The 18,753-nt window shown below is 38.2% G+C and overlaps 2 protein-coding genes across 6 annotated transcripts in view; both read left to right on the top strand.

Annotated features, from left to right (window-relative positions):
• Positions 1–18,753, top strand: part of LOC135083861 (protein Skeletor, isoforms B/C) — a 79,617-nt gene that overhangs the window by 48,816 nt on the left and 12,048 nt on the right. For all 5 annotated transcript variants that reach the window (XM_063978601.1, XM_063978600.1, XM_063978602.1 and 2 more), the window contains 2 exons: positions 3,371–3,498; positions 3,987–4,124. In XM_063978601.1, coding sequence (XP_063834671.1) covers positions 3,371–3,498; positions 3,987–4,124 — 266 coding nt within the window. The remainder of the gene's footprint in view (positions 1–3,370; positions 3,499–3,986; positions 4,125–18,753) is intronic.
• On the top strand, positions 7,624–9,684 carry LOC135083622 (putative cyclin-dependent serine/threonine-protein kinase DDB_G0272797/DDB_G0274007). The gene is made up of 2 exons (XM_063978322.1): positions 7,624–7,632; positions 8,573–9,684. The coding sequence occupies exons 1-2, from the start codon at positions 7,624–7,626 to the stop codon at positions 9,419–9,421; spliced, it is 858 nt and encodes a 285-aa protein (XP_063834392.1). The 3' UTR covers positions 9,422–9,684.

Genomic DNA, 18,753 nt, shown 5'->3' with positions numbered 1-18,753 from the left:
GAGCACACAACATAAATATTTTGTTTTCTCCATTTGATTTTTGTTTTTGTTCATTTTTCCTCTTGACAAGTCTTGTTTGGAAGTTCTTGTTTTCAGATGTGTGGTTTTGTTAGGGCCTGCTATTCAGTTATGGCTGTCTTTACCTATCCGTTTTGCCCATATCCGTCTTGCCCAAAGCACCAATATTTAAAAGTTGTATAACCACCCGTTAAATTTCTACCGGTGAAAAAAAGCAACACACACAAATTAAACTTAATTTAACATGCAATCAACTAAACAGAGTCTATAAGTTAACACTTAATACGTAATACAAGAAATCAACACACATACCTTGCCAAAAATCGTAAAAAAACAGTCAAAAACTTTTGATTTCGAATTGACAAAAAGTTCACGCACGTATCCTTTTGGTGGAACTATCATGGCGTGGCTGTGTTGCTGTTTTACAGACCCGCAAACGTCCAGTAGCGCCATGTGTTGCAGGTTTTTAGTAAAATCGATTATTCTTCTTACCCACATTATGCTTCTTGCCCGGGCTTCCCCTAGCTGTGGAGTGAAATAATACAAAGACCCAGAAAACGAGTGGGCCGCAGCGTATCCTGCCAGATGCAATTTTGGCCCAAGGGCGACGTTACTTTTCTGAAATTTAATGACATAACCCCAGTAGGATATATTTTTTCCCGTCAAAATTTGGACTAAGTTGAAATTAGAATTCTTGAAATTTGGTTGTGTAAAATAAAACCACCTTTACCCGCACTTTATTATAGAGTTAACATTCCGCACGCACCTTTTTACCCTACTGCGCGACTCAAAGGAGTGGTAATAATGTTTGTTAAATCTCATAATGAATCTTTTATTTTGCCTGTCACTTTAATACCGCTTAAATTATAACACCTCCAAGGTGAAATAGCAGCACCTTCAGCTATCTTTTGTTTCCTGAACCCTCCTCAGCAGCTCAAAACACGCGCCACAAACGACTGAGGTGTTATTTTTTACGGCGGCGATTACGTCGTGTCGCGAGACAATGTCGCCGACAACGATCTTATTCTTCGCTGGATGACGCTTTACATAAGATATGGCGGGTAGAAATGAGGTCGCAACATGAAGACGTAATATCGGGATGAAAACAAAATTTGATGAAACTTATGACGTCACGTTGAAGCTAAATAAGTAAGCATTATCATATTGCTACAGCAGCTGGTTACTTGCTATACTTTTCAGCTATTCACTTTTTGTTACGAAAGTCACATCACATAATCATATTGCGTAGAAGCACAGTTTTTCTTAACAATTACCAATTTTGGAATTGAGCTACGTTTAAGAATACCGCAGTTTGTTATTTAGCTCTGCATACAGTAGAAACATCATCATCATCATTTCCAGCCACAGGTTGTCTACTGCTGGACATAGGCCTGTATAGGTTTGTTGTCGACACGACAAGAAGAAGAAGAATACAGGCCTCCACCAAACATAGAAGAATGGGGGAGGCCTATAGCTATGTAGAAACATCATTCTGTCAATATTATGGTCACATATTCTTGCGCTAATCTGTGACTAATGTATGCAAGTATAAATATGGGCCAAAATTATAAGTCGGACTGCATTTCGCTACAAAGTACAGGCAGCAATCCAGGGCACGGTTATTACGAGCTCGTTGGAGCGGGTTTAAGAGCGCACCGTTACTCAAACCTGGCTAATAGTTATTCATTTATTCACGTCGCGATCGTGAGTATACAGGCTGTTATTTTAGTCTCTTATTTAGGGAGGACACGAGCCTTTGCTTATTAAAAAAAATCACTCTTGCATACAGAACAACTTTCTGAAACATGCACAGGCACGAAATTATCTTGACATGCCTTATGAATTTAGTTTCTTTAGGTATAGAAGTTATGCCAATTTGATATTATTAATAACAACACTAACATGAAAAGCGTACATAACGTCACAAGTAAATCTTCTTTTTCTTTTCGTGACGACAACAAACCTACACAGTGTCAGCCCAAAACTCCGCCACAAGAGTGGCGTTGTCAGCAGCACTCATCAAATCCTCCTGAGTGCAGTAGCTCGGGCACTCAGGGACAAGTAAATGTTAGCTTAAACATCCTCGTACATGCCTATGACCAAATATTGAAATTGTCCCATTGACAACCTGTATCCTAGTGCATGATCAAAGCAGCACACGGCATAGAGACATCGCCGGCAGTTTATCGCCAGTCCTGTTTGCTCTCATTCGCTCCGCTAGGGGGCGCCATCGTTTACGGTTATGGCTTCCTAAATGTACGTGAGTTAACGTGTGCATTAGGGCAATACGTTATTTTGGTTTCGCTTGCCACATTGTGCTCTGCAAGAAGGTATAAAAACCGCCATAAAAACTTACCAAGCAATTTTTCTCCAGCTTTATTTTCCTTGGTCATAGTTCTACTAAAAAGGAAATGTCTTTATGTCTCCACTGGATGACATAACTTGTTACTGCGATCTAACATGTGGATAGAGTCATCTCTCGGTAATGCTGAGAACTATGCTGCAATATACTCGTGCAAAAATTTTATGATCTACCATTAATATGGAGAAGACGAATCAAATGATGTAACACTCTTTGTCAAATACCATCTTTACAAAATATAACACAACAAAAGTAACGTTTTATTAAAACCTCTCTGTAGTAAATATATCCTAACTCAATTAAAATATAACCAGAAGAACTGACGACTAAAGATAAATATAATAAAGTATATGGACTATAATCTGAAATGTTCGCCATGTTGCAACAAGTAACATACGTCTCTTGAAGGGACGAGGTCTTAACGTCATTACGGTAACCCCACACATCAGGAAGGAACAAATTACTGATCCTCAGATTGTGAGGAGGAAGGAAGCGGTGCGATTCGAACTCCGGCGCTGATCGCCCCATGTAGAACGTTACGGACGCCTGTTAAGGAAGGATTTGGGTGTCGTAACATCTTGACTACAGTTTCAAGAAAAGTTCTGTTCATTTTGCTTGTCTGGCATAATATGAAAAAAAAATCGAGTTATTGGTGGTTTGGCGCGTAGTTTTTGGATTTAACTAATTGGTTGTAAAACCTTAATTAAAAGGCAGCATTTAAAGATAGCATGACATCGAAAAGTGTAGTGTATGACACACCTCTCCTCAGTACCGATTTAGTGCAAGGCATAGTTATACCTATAAGTTAGCTGTAAGTCATTTTGAGACGAGTATTAAACCGATCGTCGACCAATTAACATCTTTCATTCCATCTCCCACATTACATGGTGACCCTTAATATAAACTGAAATTTGAGTTTCAGACTCTAGTGGCAATTAAGCCTATGTAAATAAAAATAAATGCATTTTGTAACCTTTAATTTTGTTACAGATGCCAAGTTCTGGGTTGGCCGCGGCGAGACCCCGTCCCCGCAAGGCATCCGTATCCCCGACGAGAACGGGAAGGAAGCTCCTCTTAGGAAGTACGACAAGAAAACTATCGTTCTGACTCTGCCCGGTGTAAGTATATTTTGGTGTTAGAATATTGATGTAAGAAATAACTCTCCTCTTTAATGTACTGAAACGAATGGGGTTTTGTCTGCTTGGCAAAGCTCTGCTTCATTTTGTTTCAACTTTTGGGATGTAACTTAGGTGCCCTTGAAAACGCAAGCTTCAAGCAAGAGAGTTGAATAATAGAAACTTTTCAGTGAGTGTTCAGTGTTATTTTTATTGGTAGAGTTTTTTTCGCAACTAGTATTTCTCTGCACCAGCCGATATTTTGTCCCAAAGCCGTAGTTGGGCAAGTTACAACGGGGACTTTTAAGTGCCCTAAAACAGGGCCTACATTCATACGTTCATTTTAGCCAAATTACGTCTACTGCCGGACAAAGGATTTCCGCAACGATCACGCTATCCAGATACTTCTTGCGACCTTTAATACCTGATAGTCAGCCCACATAAATAAATAACTTGAATTTGAATTTCATCAACCCTCGCCTCGTCCTTAGGAGCTGACGGTGTTTGACATCGGGCACTTCGCGGTGTGGTGCGAGGCATTCACGGTGAACTTCGGTCACGTGGTGTTACCGCGCGCGGCGCTTGCCAACGTGCCGCCCAGCCTCAAGATGCTCGGGGTGTCTCCACAGGTCAGTCATTTATACACTTTTAAAGTCTCAAAAAAGTCGAAAGTCCTTGATGCTCGGAGTCTCGTCACAGTTCAGTCACCACAATTTCAAAGTCCTTTCGGAAACGGGACTAGAACCTCTTGTTCCCACCGCTGCAAATCCTGTGTAGCCAGGATCCACAGCTTGACCGCCAGTGAAGGTGAAGTTTGTCCTGGGGGAAAGTTAAATATCATTAGACCCACAACGAAATTAGTCAGAAGAACATAGGAGGAGCTCGAAGTTAGAACGTAGGGAGTTCGACTTCCCTCCAGTGCAGTCCAGTCCTTTTAAGAAGTCCAAAGTCCTTGATGCTCGGAGTCCCGCCAAGGCTACGCGGGTTCGAATCCCGCTGCCACTGACAGTTGTGAACCTACGAGTATTTGTATTTAGCTTACCACGAGGGGTTAACAGGACTTTTGAAAAGTCAAAGGTCCTTGATGCTCGGAGTCTCGCTACAGGTCAGTCATCTGTACAGTTTAACGGGCTGCCCAAACGTAGATACTTTTGTTACCGACATGGAACATACCATTACGGGAAATCGAGGCGTTGCATGGTGTCAAATGGATGCATCGATACAAATCGGACTGGCCGACTCTAGATCCGAAGAAGGCTGGTTCGAACCCCGCCTCTGTGTAGAAGTTACGAGCGGACTCGTTACTTGTATTATGTTTGTTTGGGACTGTTAGTAATTTGTGTAAATTAAATTAGCACAGAAAAATGTCTACATTTTGCGCATCCTCTAAATATCCTTTACAAAAGTCTGACTTTATATAGATCCAAAGTTAGTTCCAACAACAACCCAGCGCTCGTTTTGTTAGAAACTTAGCCGCAAGTTTGGCTTTTTAAGACAAAAAGCGGTAAAAAGACAGTTTCTTAATCATAGTGCACTCTTCGAAACTCGTAGACTAGGTAAGTAGAAACTGTTGATTGCACCACAAAATTGATATTTTATGGGTAGTTCAGTCTTCATTGACTGGGAATCGAACTCCATCTGGGCAGAACCATTACATTGAAGCCAATTCGTAATTATTGTTTACTTTACCAACCAACCATTAGCTAAACAAATAAATCTACGTTTAGACTGAGGTCAAGTATTTCAAAAGTAGCATGAAATTAATTATACATCAGTAAACTTATAAAAATATACCATACTTATAGAGTCATCACGGTGTTTACAACAGTGATTGCGAGAGCATGACGCCGTATTATTTCGCTTGGAAATTAAAGCATGTTCGTTCCATACATGTCTCTAGCAAAACAATTATAATTATTAACCGGGAACTATGACGTTTATAATGAAGCGATGCGTCATTAACGTACGAGTGAGTGTCACCCCCTCGCGCGAGCTACTTTTGAGAATAATTTTCGTGTATTACACAAGCTCCAGTAAATATGCTTTAGGGATGTTACATAGTATCATAGATGTTTGTCAATGTCGATACAGTATGTCAAATTAGACGCGACTTGGATATTTCCATTTTTTTTAATGTCATTTTTAATGTTTTTCAAATTTATTATTCCCCTGCTTTATTTAGGCTACGTTTACCAACATCGCTAAAACACTGGAGTTGTTAGATGCACCTCTATAATAAAAGTAGACGATTTAGGTAGAGATTTTCATTAGTAGGTACCTCGATTGCAATGTAAGTCGACGACCGGTCAAAAACGTTTCGTATTTCATATTATCGATATTGGACATCACTAATAGGGAGGTGGGAGCGAAGTTAATCTGTATCGAGTGTCCCGCGCAGCTGTGTGCAGCGATTGGCGCGGGCCCAATGACGTCCCTGATGAAGGCACCATGACTGATTGTGTGTAATCTGCGGCGTATTAGCTTGCATTACCATACATAAATTAATATGCGCTAGAGAACGCTTTTATCATGGTGTCATAATAAAGAAAAATACTACCTTAAGCCAAGTTAAAGGACAGGTCCTTGGACTACTTTGGAGTAAGAATTACTTTTAATGTGCATCTCTCACATAATAATATTCAACAGCCATTGCTTTCAAGCTGCTTCATGGAATCACTACGCCATCAGGCTAACATTTAGGTACGCTTACCTGCTATTGCTACTCGTATTTTTGATGCATAAGTTGGCTTTAGATCACGATCGCAATCCATTATGACGATGATCGTTATGAGTTTAGTGTCTACGAGAACGAAGACGGGCACAATGAACACAAAGCCTTTTGATATCCACAATAAAGCTGGACAATATAGACCACTGCAACTTACTCGAACTTACGACACGATTACAAAAATATCTCATACAGATTGTGCAAGCGTGCAGATTCGGTACGTACTTTGGTCGAGGTCAATGATCTCTCCATTCCCACGGATGGATGTTTTTTTTATTCGTGTCAATGTGAACGGTTTTGTAACTCTGTGAGAACTTGAGATCATCGGAATAAAGCTTAGCCTTCATTAAGATATTAACGAGGCGGTGACAAGCGCACACTCGAGATGAATCGCTGGTGCCATTGTGTGCTAGTGTGTGCAGTATTTACAATACAACATCGATGATTCGTAGATTAACCAAGTATCCCACAAAAGTAGAGACTAGGAACTTTGATAAGATTATTATATAGACTGATTCATGCCAAAGACTTGTGTAAATTGTTATCCGCCCCAGCCGGATTTGGTCGCTAGTTATCCATAGTACGCCATCAAAGAACCTTTCCGAAATTGAATCACTTTATTTGATTTTACTGCCAAGAATCTCGCTGTACCGGTACTAAAATATCTCTCTACTTTATTACAATTTGACCCATAACTAAATTACGTGACTCAGCCGTTAAACTCGAGTTCAGTTCCGAACCAGTATGAACTAAATTTCGCTATCAAATTCCAGCCATCCACAATGTAATCGTTCAATCATATTTCAAGGGTTCGTGGAATTTCCTCTACTCTTCATTCGGAAATTCATTTTGCATTTCCAATATCCGATGGAATTAATTTCAGTTACTTTTAACATTTATCCATTAATCTACTTTAATTAAATGTTTAAAAAGTTTGCGTTTAAAGTTAAATTTATATTTCATCATAATCACATCAATAATATTGCTCATGCACGTCACTAAGCTTCAATATTAGGTATTCTTTCAACTGCTATATACCAGATGTTTTTTCTTATAATTATCGCTCACTCCTGGGCTCTTTCTTGACGGGTCAACAGATAGAAAACCGAACAAAATCGGACTTAAACTGCTTATTATTCTGAAAAGTAGATATTCGTAGTATTTGTGTTCAAATACTGTGTATCTTGGATCAAATCTACAGATCCAATGGATGAAAGCTTGTCAACAGTTTCCCCCGTGCGTATTGGAAGCGTTGCACCGCTCCTGCCCAACCCAGGGGCAATTGAAGCTCGTCCGGGCCAGTGCACGCCACGATGTTCGTTGACATGTTACATTTGAAACGATTCCAATTGCTGGGAAATGTATCCGGGGCGGCGTGACGCTCGCGAACGATATTGAGAATGCTGCCGGTAATGTGCAGGGGCAAACAGCCATCACATCCTGTGGCTGCAAAGTTTGGCTGGCTCTACATTTTTAAAAAATTTCCACACTTGAGAAAAAAATCTTTAAATTTTTGCACATTATGATTCCAATATATGGTATGGATAGACACGCTCTGGTTTTGTGGAATTTGTGGATCAATTAGCCAATTTATGTTTGACCAGCAGTTATAATTATCATTAGTGATAGCGTTTAAGAGTCATAAATAGCAATAGAATCTATTTGTTTAAAAGCTTTAGGAGCTTGCTGCATAATTTAATTTCAACTTGATCATAATTTGCTTGCTAACCATAATGTCAGGTGAGTTTCCATGAAATATGACTAACTAGACAGCGGGGTTCAAGCGTGACGCGAATACCGAATTATTATTTAAATGCGAGTTCAAAATATGATTTGGCCGTTTTCAGCAGGCTGTTTTTGTATTGCAAACGGGACCAGTTGGCCGCGCTCCAAAACTCGAATAGGGTCAAATATGCGAAAGCCCCGCCATGATAAATATGACGTTTACTCTAACGATATATTCGAATAATGGGCCTGTTACTGAAGCCAGTTTAATATAATGTAAAATATGTACTTTCTGTATTATGATTAGCTAATTATATTAGCACTTTGGAATAACTTATACAAAAATTGTTTGTTTCCCTAATGTATTAAATAAATAAATAAACGCTGAAGAGTATGTTGCCCTCGTATCTTCTTGTTTATAAAGTCACCCTCAAGGCAAAAGAAAATTAGCTCGAAAGATATCTTACTTAATTTCAAACATCTTTACAAGTCTGTTTCCTAAAAGAATGCTAGATCGCAAGGTGTCTTACTGTAGTCTCAACCATCTTTACAAGACTCCTGTTCACCCATCCCGAATCGCCCCTCCCAATCCTGAGTTCGCTGAGCGACAGTTTCCTGTTGCAGAGCCGTAACGATGCGCTGGCAGCGCAGGCCGCGCCCGCAGCGCCGCGCGTGCGCCAGAAAATCGCCAAAGTAGACGCCACCACGTACCGCCCCGCCCTAGCCCTGGCCGCGGGGCCGCGCGCCGCCCCAGACCAGTGGCCGCCCACGCACGAGCACCTGCACCGCCGCGCCTACACCCACAATCCCTCTCAGCACCAGACCATCCAAATACAACCCTCGCACGAGCTCCACTACGACCGCAACCTCTACAAAGACCAGCAACAAAACCAACAGGACTACTACCAGCAGTACCGGGAACAGCAGAAGCAGAACCAAAACGCGAAGCAGCAAGACCTGTACCAGCACCAGCAGGAACAAAGCGACAATCAGCAGCACAGTCAGGACTTGTACCGACTGAACCAGGAGCAACAGGACCAGAGCCAATATGATCATCAAGATGGCTTATACAGGCGGTATCAAGAAGAGAAAGAAAAGCAGAATCAGGAGGCCCAGAAGCTGTATCACTTGCAAAGGCAGCAAGATCAGTACCAGTCCCTGCAAAGACCGCAAGTTCAGTACCAAAACGATCAACAGCAGCAGCAAAATGTTTATCATGAACCGGCTCAGCAGCCGAGCATTCAGTATCAAAACGAGGACAGACGCCAGCAGCAAGGTTTCCAAGATCAGAGGTATCAGAATCAGTATCCTGACGATGAGAGGGCTCAATACGAGAGGCAACTCTACGAGCGTCAGGTGTATGAGCAGCAAAGGCTTGCGTACGAGCGAGGCTTGCTCAGCCAGCGGCGACAAGAGGCAGAGGAGCCTTACAGATACCGGCTGCTGCCGTACTCGTACGAGGGGGGCCGCTGACCTTGACCTAGTTTGCGGGTCGGAGGTGAGAGGCGCCCGGTTGTGCAACGATGCGAGTGCATGCGGCTCATCCCGTCCCATTCATGTTTCGCAATCCGATTTGTAAAGATGTGGTTTAAGATCCATTTCATTTGAGACACCTCGATCATACCTCCAATCACTATTGGTTGTTGTGGTTCAAATTAGAAAACATCACTAGCTTGAAATATTCTAGGTCATATTTGTACCCATTTAATAGCCCAGCTAATGACAATTTATTTCAATCGGACGTTCAATTCCCTTTATAAACGGTTCTCAATGCCCATAAAAGCTTAGTGAAAGTTCCACTATAGGTACTAAAAAGATTTTCATTGATGGAAAACCACAATGTGACCTCGTGATCGACAAATTAGACAAAAAGCAAGCAATTTACATTCATCTTGATCATTTCCGCGCTCAATTCACGGTCGATCAATCGATTAAATAATTGGAGCAATATCAATAGTCAGTCACGATCCACAAATATTATTCTAGTGACCTATGGCATATCAAAATAGATCACAATATTTGCTGCAGTATTTAACTACCTATTTTTTGTTGACACCATATAGTCCATAAAAAGTTTTGCTTTACCATTAAGAGTCCACCGCGCTTATTGTGTAACTTTTAAAAAGCTTGCCTGATTTCTACTTTTATACAAACACATAAAGGAGTAATCTAACAAAAGTCATTAAACAAACATAGCAATAAAACGTATTTCAGATTCAAATTATAATCGGGCATTGTCCTTTACAGCCGAGTTATCATCGACGAAACAATTCGCTCGTAAAGTTGTGTTGTGCCACAGAATAACAGGCAGAAGGTTCGTATTCGCGTGTAGGCAGAAAGTGTTTGCCATTCAAATACAAAAATCTTATTATGAATCATAGGTGAAATGGTGGCATGTTACAGTAGGTAGTATCACTATGTTCAGCAGTATAAAAGCGAAAATAAAGTAGTTCTTCAGTCTTTTTCAATCAAATATCCAATGAAAGATGAAAACCGTCGAAGAAAGGGCCCAATCAATAAATGATAAAACTGTTTGGTACCTACTCAACCTGAATTGGCTATGGATTAGCCACTTATAAACTTTAATTCAACAATCGGGTTGATTGATACCTAAACATCAGGCTTTAAAGCTAACAAAGAGTTATTAAATGCTTTTCTACCTCCGATATGCCCTTAGGAATTGTAACGTGTAATTTATAGGCGATTTTCAAGAAGGTAGGCCTTCTGCACCTCTAAACTATGCTCGTACAGTCGTGTACGAGTGTCCCGTCGCGAACACAAACATCCCGGATGATTTAGTGGCGAAGTTAAGGGTCGAAGCGGTTGGATTATCTAATTAACGGCGTACACTCAGCCTAATAAATTGATCACTCTTTAAACTTCTGTGCACAGACCTAATCTTGTTACAAACTGTGAGGGTATACACATATTTATCTGGTTTTAAACAGAGAAGTATTCTGAACTACGAAATCTCTGAGAGAACTTTAATTTATCTGTGGTTGTACACCGATTCTGGTCGTCTTTCATTGAGCAGGTGGTCGTTAATTCACGTTTGCTAATGTAACTCCCATTATCACGTTTAGTCAAAAACTTTTATTTTCTCTAATGGTCATCAGTTGGTCCTGTGGTCACTTAGCGTACCGGCGCACGCTGTAACATTAAAAGCTAGACAATTTATGCCAAAACCACTGCAGTTGCTAATGTTTGACCGTTTTATGAATCTTGAGTGACCTTTTTACGAATCTGAGTGTACCCAAATGTGAAGTTATCGCCGGCTAGATTTACATAAATGTACGTTCGGGAGCCTAATTCGTTTGGCTTACACTGTTTGCGGACAAGTCTGCTGTTATTTTACGTTATTACTCTTTTGTCCCTTCGCATTATTTCAATTTTGGCACGAATAGTGAGGACTGTTGGCCTTTTGTTGAATAGCAACATTATTAGAATAGTTTAGTCGGGCTGCTTTGCTTTTATAAAAGTTAAAAATATATTTGATGAAGTAACCAAAATGAGGCTGCCTTACTAAATATTAACATGAAAATAAAAACCCCACCAGATAAGTTGAATTCTGTTAAATCCAAGCTTGTGCTTGGAGTGGATTCTCCAAACCAGTTCTAGCTACACAAAAACACTTTTTAATAGCAATGAGTCTGCATGATGATACACATTACTCATCAGTTTGCCCACATTAAGCATTGCTTAACTTTTCGATTCCAATCCTTTCAACGCACCTCGATACGAAATTAGCTAATATCAATTTTGCAAGCTGATCCGCAGTTAAATCATCGTGATGATGCCAATTACCGGCGATGAGGTCGAACGCGCCGGTATTTACTATCGAGTATCACCGATGCAAACATAGTGTTAAAGCTGCAGAGAGCTTTTGGGCAAAGCTCGATAAGGACAGCCAGTTTTGATTTCGCAAGTTTTAAACTTATGTATTTTAGGTGCTCGGAAAATATGGTTATACTCGTACTCAATGAATAGGTGTTTAACAGTGAACTTTTAGAAGTTGATTATAAAATTTAAATTATTTCAGCATAATGCAGGGGGCTTTCTTTATTACCAAGACCAATTAATTTTGTTTATCATTACGCGTAGTATTTATAAGAATTAGCGATCTTTGGGCGCTCTAATACTACTGTCTTTAAAATTATTTGTTTTACCTATCTATGGTAAGTGATATTTACGAGGTGTCCAAATGAAATGGTGCGTCTTTACTTGTCGGGTTGTGCCTTTGTAGTCCATGGCCAATCGCCGAGCCTGAGCCAGTAACATTAGTTTTAGGCGCTGGTAACTGCAAGTGCCAGTTTTAACTAATTTATTAGTTATAAGTTAGCTATCTCTCTCTACTGCTAAGCGTGTGAGTGTGATAGGGCGTCGATTCAACTGATAAACTTTCCGCAACTTTTACTGCTGGCTTTGGGCTGTGCCTCACTGGGATCCTATTGTAGTGATATAAATATTAAGAAAGATAAGGCTTATCCGGTAAAAATACAAAACATCTAATGAGATGTCATGTATTTTTGTTAAACTACGCGCTCCTCATTTATGCAGATGAAGAATTTTCTCTCTTTGGTGTGATACGTTAGCTAGGTCAGTATTCCTTTGTGAATTTGCATAATGTAATTAAAATCTAATTTGAAACCGTATTTTCACCGACATAAAATTTTAAAGTTTTTCATTATTATTCTAGCCATCCTAGTGAGGATCTTCTAGCTATCCTAGTGAGGTATAGCTGCTTAAAATTGTGATAAAATACCCAGTACAAAGTTACTAGCTGTGATATAGTACAATAATAAAGATAAAAGATTTTTGTACATCGAAATTGTATTGTTCCGTTGGTCGAAGTCCGGTGATGAATCTCGAAAGATTGTGATTATTTTAAATATTTTTATTTTTACATTTTATTAATAAAGATATCTTTTTATTTTGTAAGCAGCATAATACTCAGAAAAATAATAAAGCATGTTTTATAAGTCGTCTTTTATTATCTACAGATTCCTATTTTGCAGACTTATATAAAGTTTATTGTTGTAAACAACTCGACACAGCACTGACATGATAGATCTTAATTCTGTTTAAAGGCAGCTCTGCTCTTTTAACTTCTAAGTACAAACTTTAATAAACATCGTTGAACTTTTCCATGTTTTTCCAATAAAATGTTGTTTTTAATAAAGTGTGAGCCAAAAGGGCTCTGCCACTGAAATCAACAACGCATTGACATCGCTGAAGTCAATTATTGAAAAAGCGCGGGATCAATAACCAATTAAAACTACTAACTAGCGCCATTGAACCGCGCGAGCATGCACAAGCCGGCTGCATCGGAAATTGAACTGTCCATATTCATCTCAAAGGCTTTGTACAAGATTGAGGTTATATGTTAAAGCTCAAGCAAGCCTGTGATTGGCTGAATTACAACGATTAGAATAATCACAGACTGAAACCTATTCGTGAGTAATCATGTTTACCTACTTTCTTAAGATTACACTTGAGACTCGTATTTGAAGTCTAATTTACAAAATCCCAATCAAATCAAAATCGGTACAATCCCTCTTCGTGTGACGTCCGTGGACCGACGTCGGTAGCAGGAAGGCGCTGGTCGATGTGGAAGTCATTAGGGGAGGCCTATGTTCAGCAGTGGATGTCCTGTAACAGAAATGACTATGATAATGATGATGATGAAAATCCCTCTACCAACCCATGGTTTTACTTGCCTCATTGCCTCACAGCGTACGAACCGAATCTCGGTAGAGCGCATAATAGCTACTGCTCAAGGGTCTTTTCCCTTTGCGCTATACTTCGCTCTCTACTTTTCTTGGTAGCTTTATTTTGGTAGCAGTTAGTATAAGTAAACCTTGGAAGTATAATATGTTTTATTGCGCTCACGGGTCCAGCTGGTGGGTGAGGTCGCGGGGACCGTAACGCGCGATTACTCCTCGCCGCGTCATCACCCTCCCATACAAATGTACTAGAAAATTACACCCGGTAATGTACAGAGTGTGACACATTTACTATTAAATCTAGTTGTCCAAAAAATATTCGGGTAGACAGAGGACTTCACGGTTATTCTTCCAAAGGAGTAAGGACGTAACTTATGAGAAAATTATTGGGAGTTTTAGAAAATTCCTTTCAACTAGTTCAATAGATGACTGGTTTGAGGACTCTATAAATAAAGGCCGCTAAAGGCTGAAATCATGAGAACTTTTTTGTAAGGATATAATTTTGAATTACGAGAACCTTCCTTTTCCTTTTAGTATGTGTGTGTATAGTCAGGAAATAATATATTTTAAGAACTTTTCATTTCTATTCTATTTGTCATAACTTTAATACTGCTCGTTTTACCGAAAAAACGTAAATACTTATAAGAGAATAAATCCTCTTTAGTTGTTTTTTTAATTAGGCAGAGAGCAGAGCTACTTTTCTTTTTCATGTTGACATGTGACATGTGACATCTGACATGGTGTTATTAAAGTGAAAATTTTATTATTTTAGAAGATGAAAATGTATAATAATTTTAAAGGAATCGACAAGCTGATGAATTAACTTTAAATGTCGTTTCTCTGTTGTGATTCGTAAACAATTTCTGTGTGAATAGATGATAGAATATTGTTGAAATATCACTACTTTACAAGAGCAACACATTGTTTCATTTTGCCGATCCTAGATAATGAATGAATAGAATAATCTATATATATAAAAGAAAGTCGTGTTAGTTACTCCGCTTATAACTCAAGAACGGCTGAACCGATTTAGCTGAAAATTGTCAGGGAGGTAGTTTAGAGCCAGGAGAAGGACATAGGATACTTTTTATCCCGTTCGAAATAAAAAAAGTCTGCTTATTTATTGCCATTAAGGCGGAACAAAGTTCGCCGGGTCAGCTAGTAGTCTTATAAAACGACATTTTTAGTCAAGAAAAATGGAAAAATTACGATTCACGTTCACGGTATTGGCGGCATCTGATGGTAAAACGAATGTGATATGTGTGACTTCTATCGAGACACCCGATGGACGCAGATTTGATATACCCGACGACCTGAAACCTGCGAGTAAACATACAGGCATAACGAGTACTGACGTCTATACAAAAGTCAAAAATTCACTAAAGAAAAGACATCAAATGCGGAAAATATGGATCCCGTTAACAATGGAATTAAGGAAAATATATCTAGATGAAGGTGAAAACGTACAATTCAGTGATCAATACCTAGATGAAATCACGAATGTGACCAAAATTTTGGATAATGGTAACACGGAAACTGGAAATAAAAATCTAGGAAAAACAGCCGAAAGATTTTTACTTAAGAAATTTTCGGGAAAAACCTCAAATGTTGACCAATGGATTAGTGAATTTGAGAATGAGTGCTCACGTTTTGACATACTGCAGGATGCGGAGAAAATTGAGATTTTAAAACATCTACTTGAAAAACAATGTTTAGATTGGTATACTAGTATGTTAATCAAATTTACGATAAACTCAGAATGGGAAATATGGAAGAATAATTTATGTGAGACATACGGAAATAAAGGTTGGTCACAAGTAAAATATGCATTTACATTCAAGTTCCAAGGAGGTTCATTTCTCGAATATGCTACAAAAAAAGAGAGGTTGTTACTGGAAGTGAACAAAGATATTGACACACAAACTATGATAAACCTTATTGTTATGGGTTTACCAGATTATGTAATAAACAAGATGGATAAGGGATCAATAACATCGACTTCAAGCCTTTACAATGAGATTGGGAAACATGAGTATACAAGTAAAAATGATTACAATAAACCCAAGAAAAACACGATCGTTAGTAAAGGAAAAGATGATAAAAAACCTTGCAAAATTTGTGAAAAACTGAATAAAGGTAGCCGTTTCCACTCGGAAGAGAGATGCTGGTTTAGACAGACTGGTGATTATGAGAACAAAAGAAACCCTAATAAGAATGTCAATAATACCGTATTAGATGTGGAGTTAAGTGACGAACAAAAAAACGAATAATAACACCATTAATTAAAGTCAAACTGACAGTAGAAGGAAAAATTGATATATTTGGCATATACGATTCGGGCTCTAACATTTCTTTGATTAATTCAAAATTTTTAAAGATAAAAGAAGGAGGAAATGGTAGAAAGAGTAGTAGAAAGAGTGCCAAGCTATTAACAATTAATGGTGTTAAAGACACAAAAGGTTTGACAACAATAAAAATAAAGATATTGGATATAGAGAAAACAATGGATGTTTATATTGTGGATGGTAAAGACTTCAAATATGATTTCTTAATTGGACTAGATATGATAAAAGAATTTAATTTGATCCAAGATGAAAATTTGAAAATCTTCCAAAAGGCAGAAGACTTTGCAAAGGAGGAATTACACCAAGAAAACGATTCTAATGAAATGAAACAGAACGATACAAACTACAATCTAATAAATTTTAATGAACATGTAAAGGAAGAGAATTTTACTATGGATCTGAGTCACTTAAATAGTCAGCAAAAAATTGAAATAAATGAGCTGGTTAGTAAATATAAATATCTTTGGACAATATCACACAGCGCCATCTAGCCCCAAAGTAAGCAATTAATATGCTTGTGTTATGGGTGCTAGCTTAACGGATATACTACTTATATACTTTTTTTTTTTAAATACATACATATTATACATAGTAAGACCCAGACCCGTCACAGAAATTAAAATTCATCATTTCAATTTCTGCCCGGCCGGGAATCGAACCCGGGACCTCTCGGCATAGTAGTCCGTTCTGAACCACTACACCAAACGGCCGACAATATATATATAGATATAGATCGTGCTTTGCAAAGGATAAATACGACATTGGAACAGTAACAGACTATGAAGCACGTATTGACCTACTTGTTGATAAATATTGCTGTAAGAGACCTTATAGATGTTCAATAGAGGATAAAAAAGAAATAGAGGAGCAAGTAGGAAAATTACTCCAAAGGAACCTTATAGAGGAATCGTACAGTCCATTTGCAGCACCAGTAACTTTAGCTTTCAAAAAAGAAGACAATAGGAAGACCAGATTGTGTATTGATTTCAGAGATTTAAACAAAATAGTAGTTCCTCAGGCTCAGCCATTTCCGCTAATTGAAGACCTAGTAACAAAGACAAGAAACTGCAAGTATTTTTCATCATTAGACTGATATAAATTCTGCATTCTGGTCTATTCCCCTGCGAATCGAAGATAGAAAAAAGACTGCGTTTGTGACACAAGAAGGTCATTACCAGTGGACATGCTTACCTTTTGGTTTGAAGACATCTTCAGCGATATTTCAAAGGGTATTAAGTAATATACTAAGGAAGTATAAATTGACAGATTTTACTGTCAATTTCATAGATGACATCTTGGTTTATTCAAAATCCTATTCTGAACATATAAAACATTTATCACAGTTGTTAGATGCGATTAAAAAAGAAGGTTTCAGACTTAAATTTACGAAATGTAAGTTTGCTACAAATTCCGTAAAGTATCTGGGGCATATAATACAAAATAACACAGTTCGACCAGTAAGAGACAATCTAGCATCATTAAGGGATTTCCCAACTCCGAAGACTCAGAAAAATGTTAGGCAACTTCTAGGAAAAGTAAATTTTTATCGAGAATATATACCGAACAGCTCGATCATTTTAGAACCACTTCATAATTTACTGAGGAAAAATCAGAAGTTCATCTGGACAGCAGACTGTCAAAGTGCTTTTGAGAAGATAAAAAAATTGTTGTGCTCACAACCAATCTTAGAAATCTATGATAAGGACTTGCCGATAAACATATATACAGATGCATCACTGGAAGGAATCGGAGCGGTGTTAAAGCAAATACAGCCAGACGGGAAAGAAAAGCCTGTTGCATACTTCTCGAAGAAACTAAATGAGGCACAAAAGAAAAAAAAGGCTGTATACTTAGAATGTTTGGCCATTAAAGAAGCAATAAGATACTGGCAGTACTGGCTAATAGGTAAATCGTTCATAGTGTATTCAGATCACAAACCGTTAGAGAATCTGAATATTAAATCCAGAACAGATGAAGAATTGGGGGACTTAGTTTACTACCTGTCACAATATGATTTTAAGATAAGATATGCTCCTGGAAAAGAAAATTTAGAGGCAGATTGTTTAAGCAGAAACCCAGTTTTAGAAGCAAATAAAGATTTAGATGAACAATTAAAAGTCATAAATATAATAACATTAGATGACATAATAATAGATCAAGAAGAGAATGAAGATATACAAAAATATAACTCATTATTACACAAACATAACGTATATTTTAAGAAAGTAAAGAAACAAGAGAAGATTATACTATCAGAAGAATTCAGTATGAAGTTAATAAAACAAATTCATGAAGATATGTGTCATATAGGTATTAAACAAATGCAAAAGAAGATAGGAAAGTTTTATACAGCGAGGAATTTAACAAAGAATATTAGCGATTTATGCAAAAAGTGTGAAATATGTATAAAAAATAAGACAAGAGGACAAGTTAAGTATGGTTTAATGTCGCACTTAGGTCCTGCTTCTAAACCATTTGAAATTGTGTCAATAGACACGATAGGAGGATTTGGAGGGTCTCGATCAACGAAAAGATACTTACACCTGTTAGTGGATCACTTTACTAGATACGCGTATATAGTGACATCGAAGACACAGAGCGCAAGAGACTTTATAAAGCTGATAAATAACGTTCCTTATTGTAATGAAATTGGCATGGTTCTTACAGACCAATATCCTGGAATCAACTCGAAGGAATTTAAGGATTTTTTAAGTGGAAAGTCAATTACGCTGCTTTT

Source organism: Ostrinia nubilalis, chromosome 24, assembly GCF_963855985.1.
Source record: "Ostrinia nubilalis chromosome 24, ilOstNubi1.1, whole genome shotgun sequence".
Classification (NCBI taxonomy): Eukaryota; Metazoa; Arthropoda; class Insecta; order Lepidoptera; family Crambidae; genus Ostrinia; species Ostrinia nubilalis.
The sequence above is the reverse complement of the archived record's forward strand: the minus strand, read 5'-3'. Positions and strand labels throughout refer to the sequence as shown.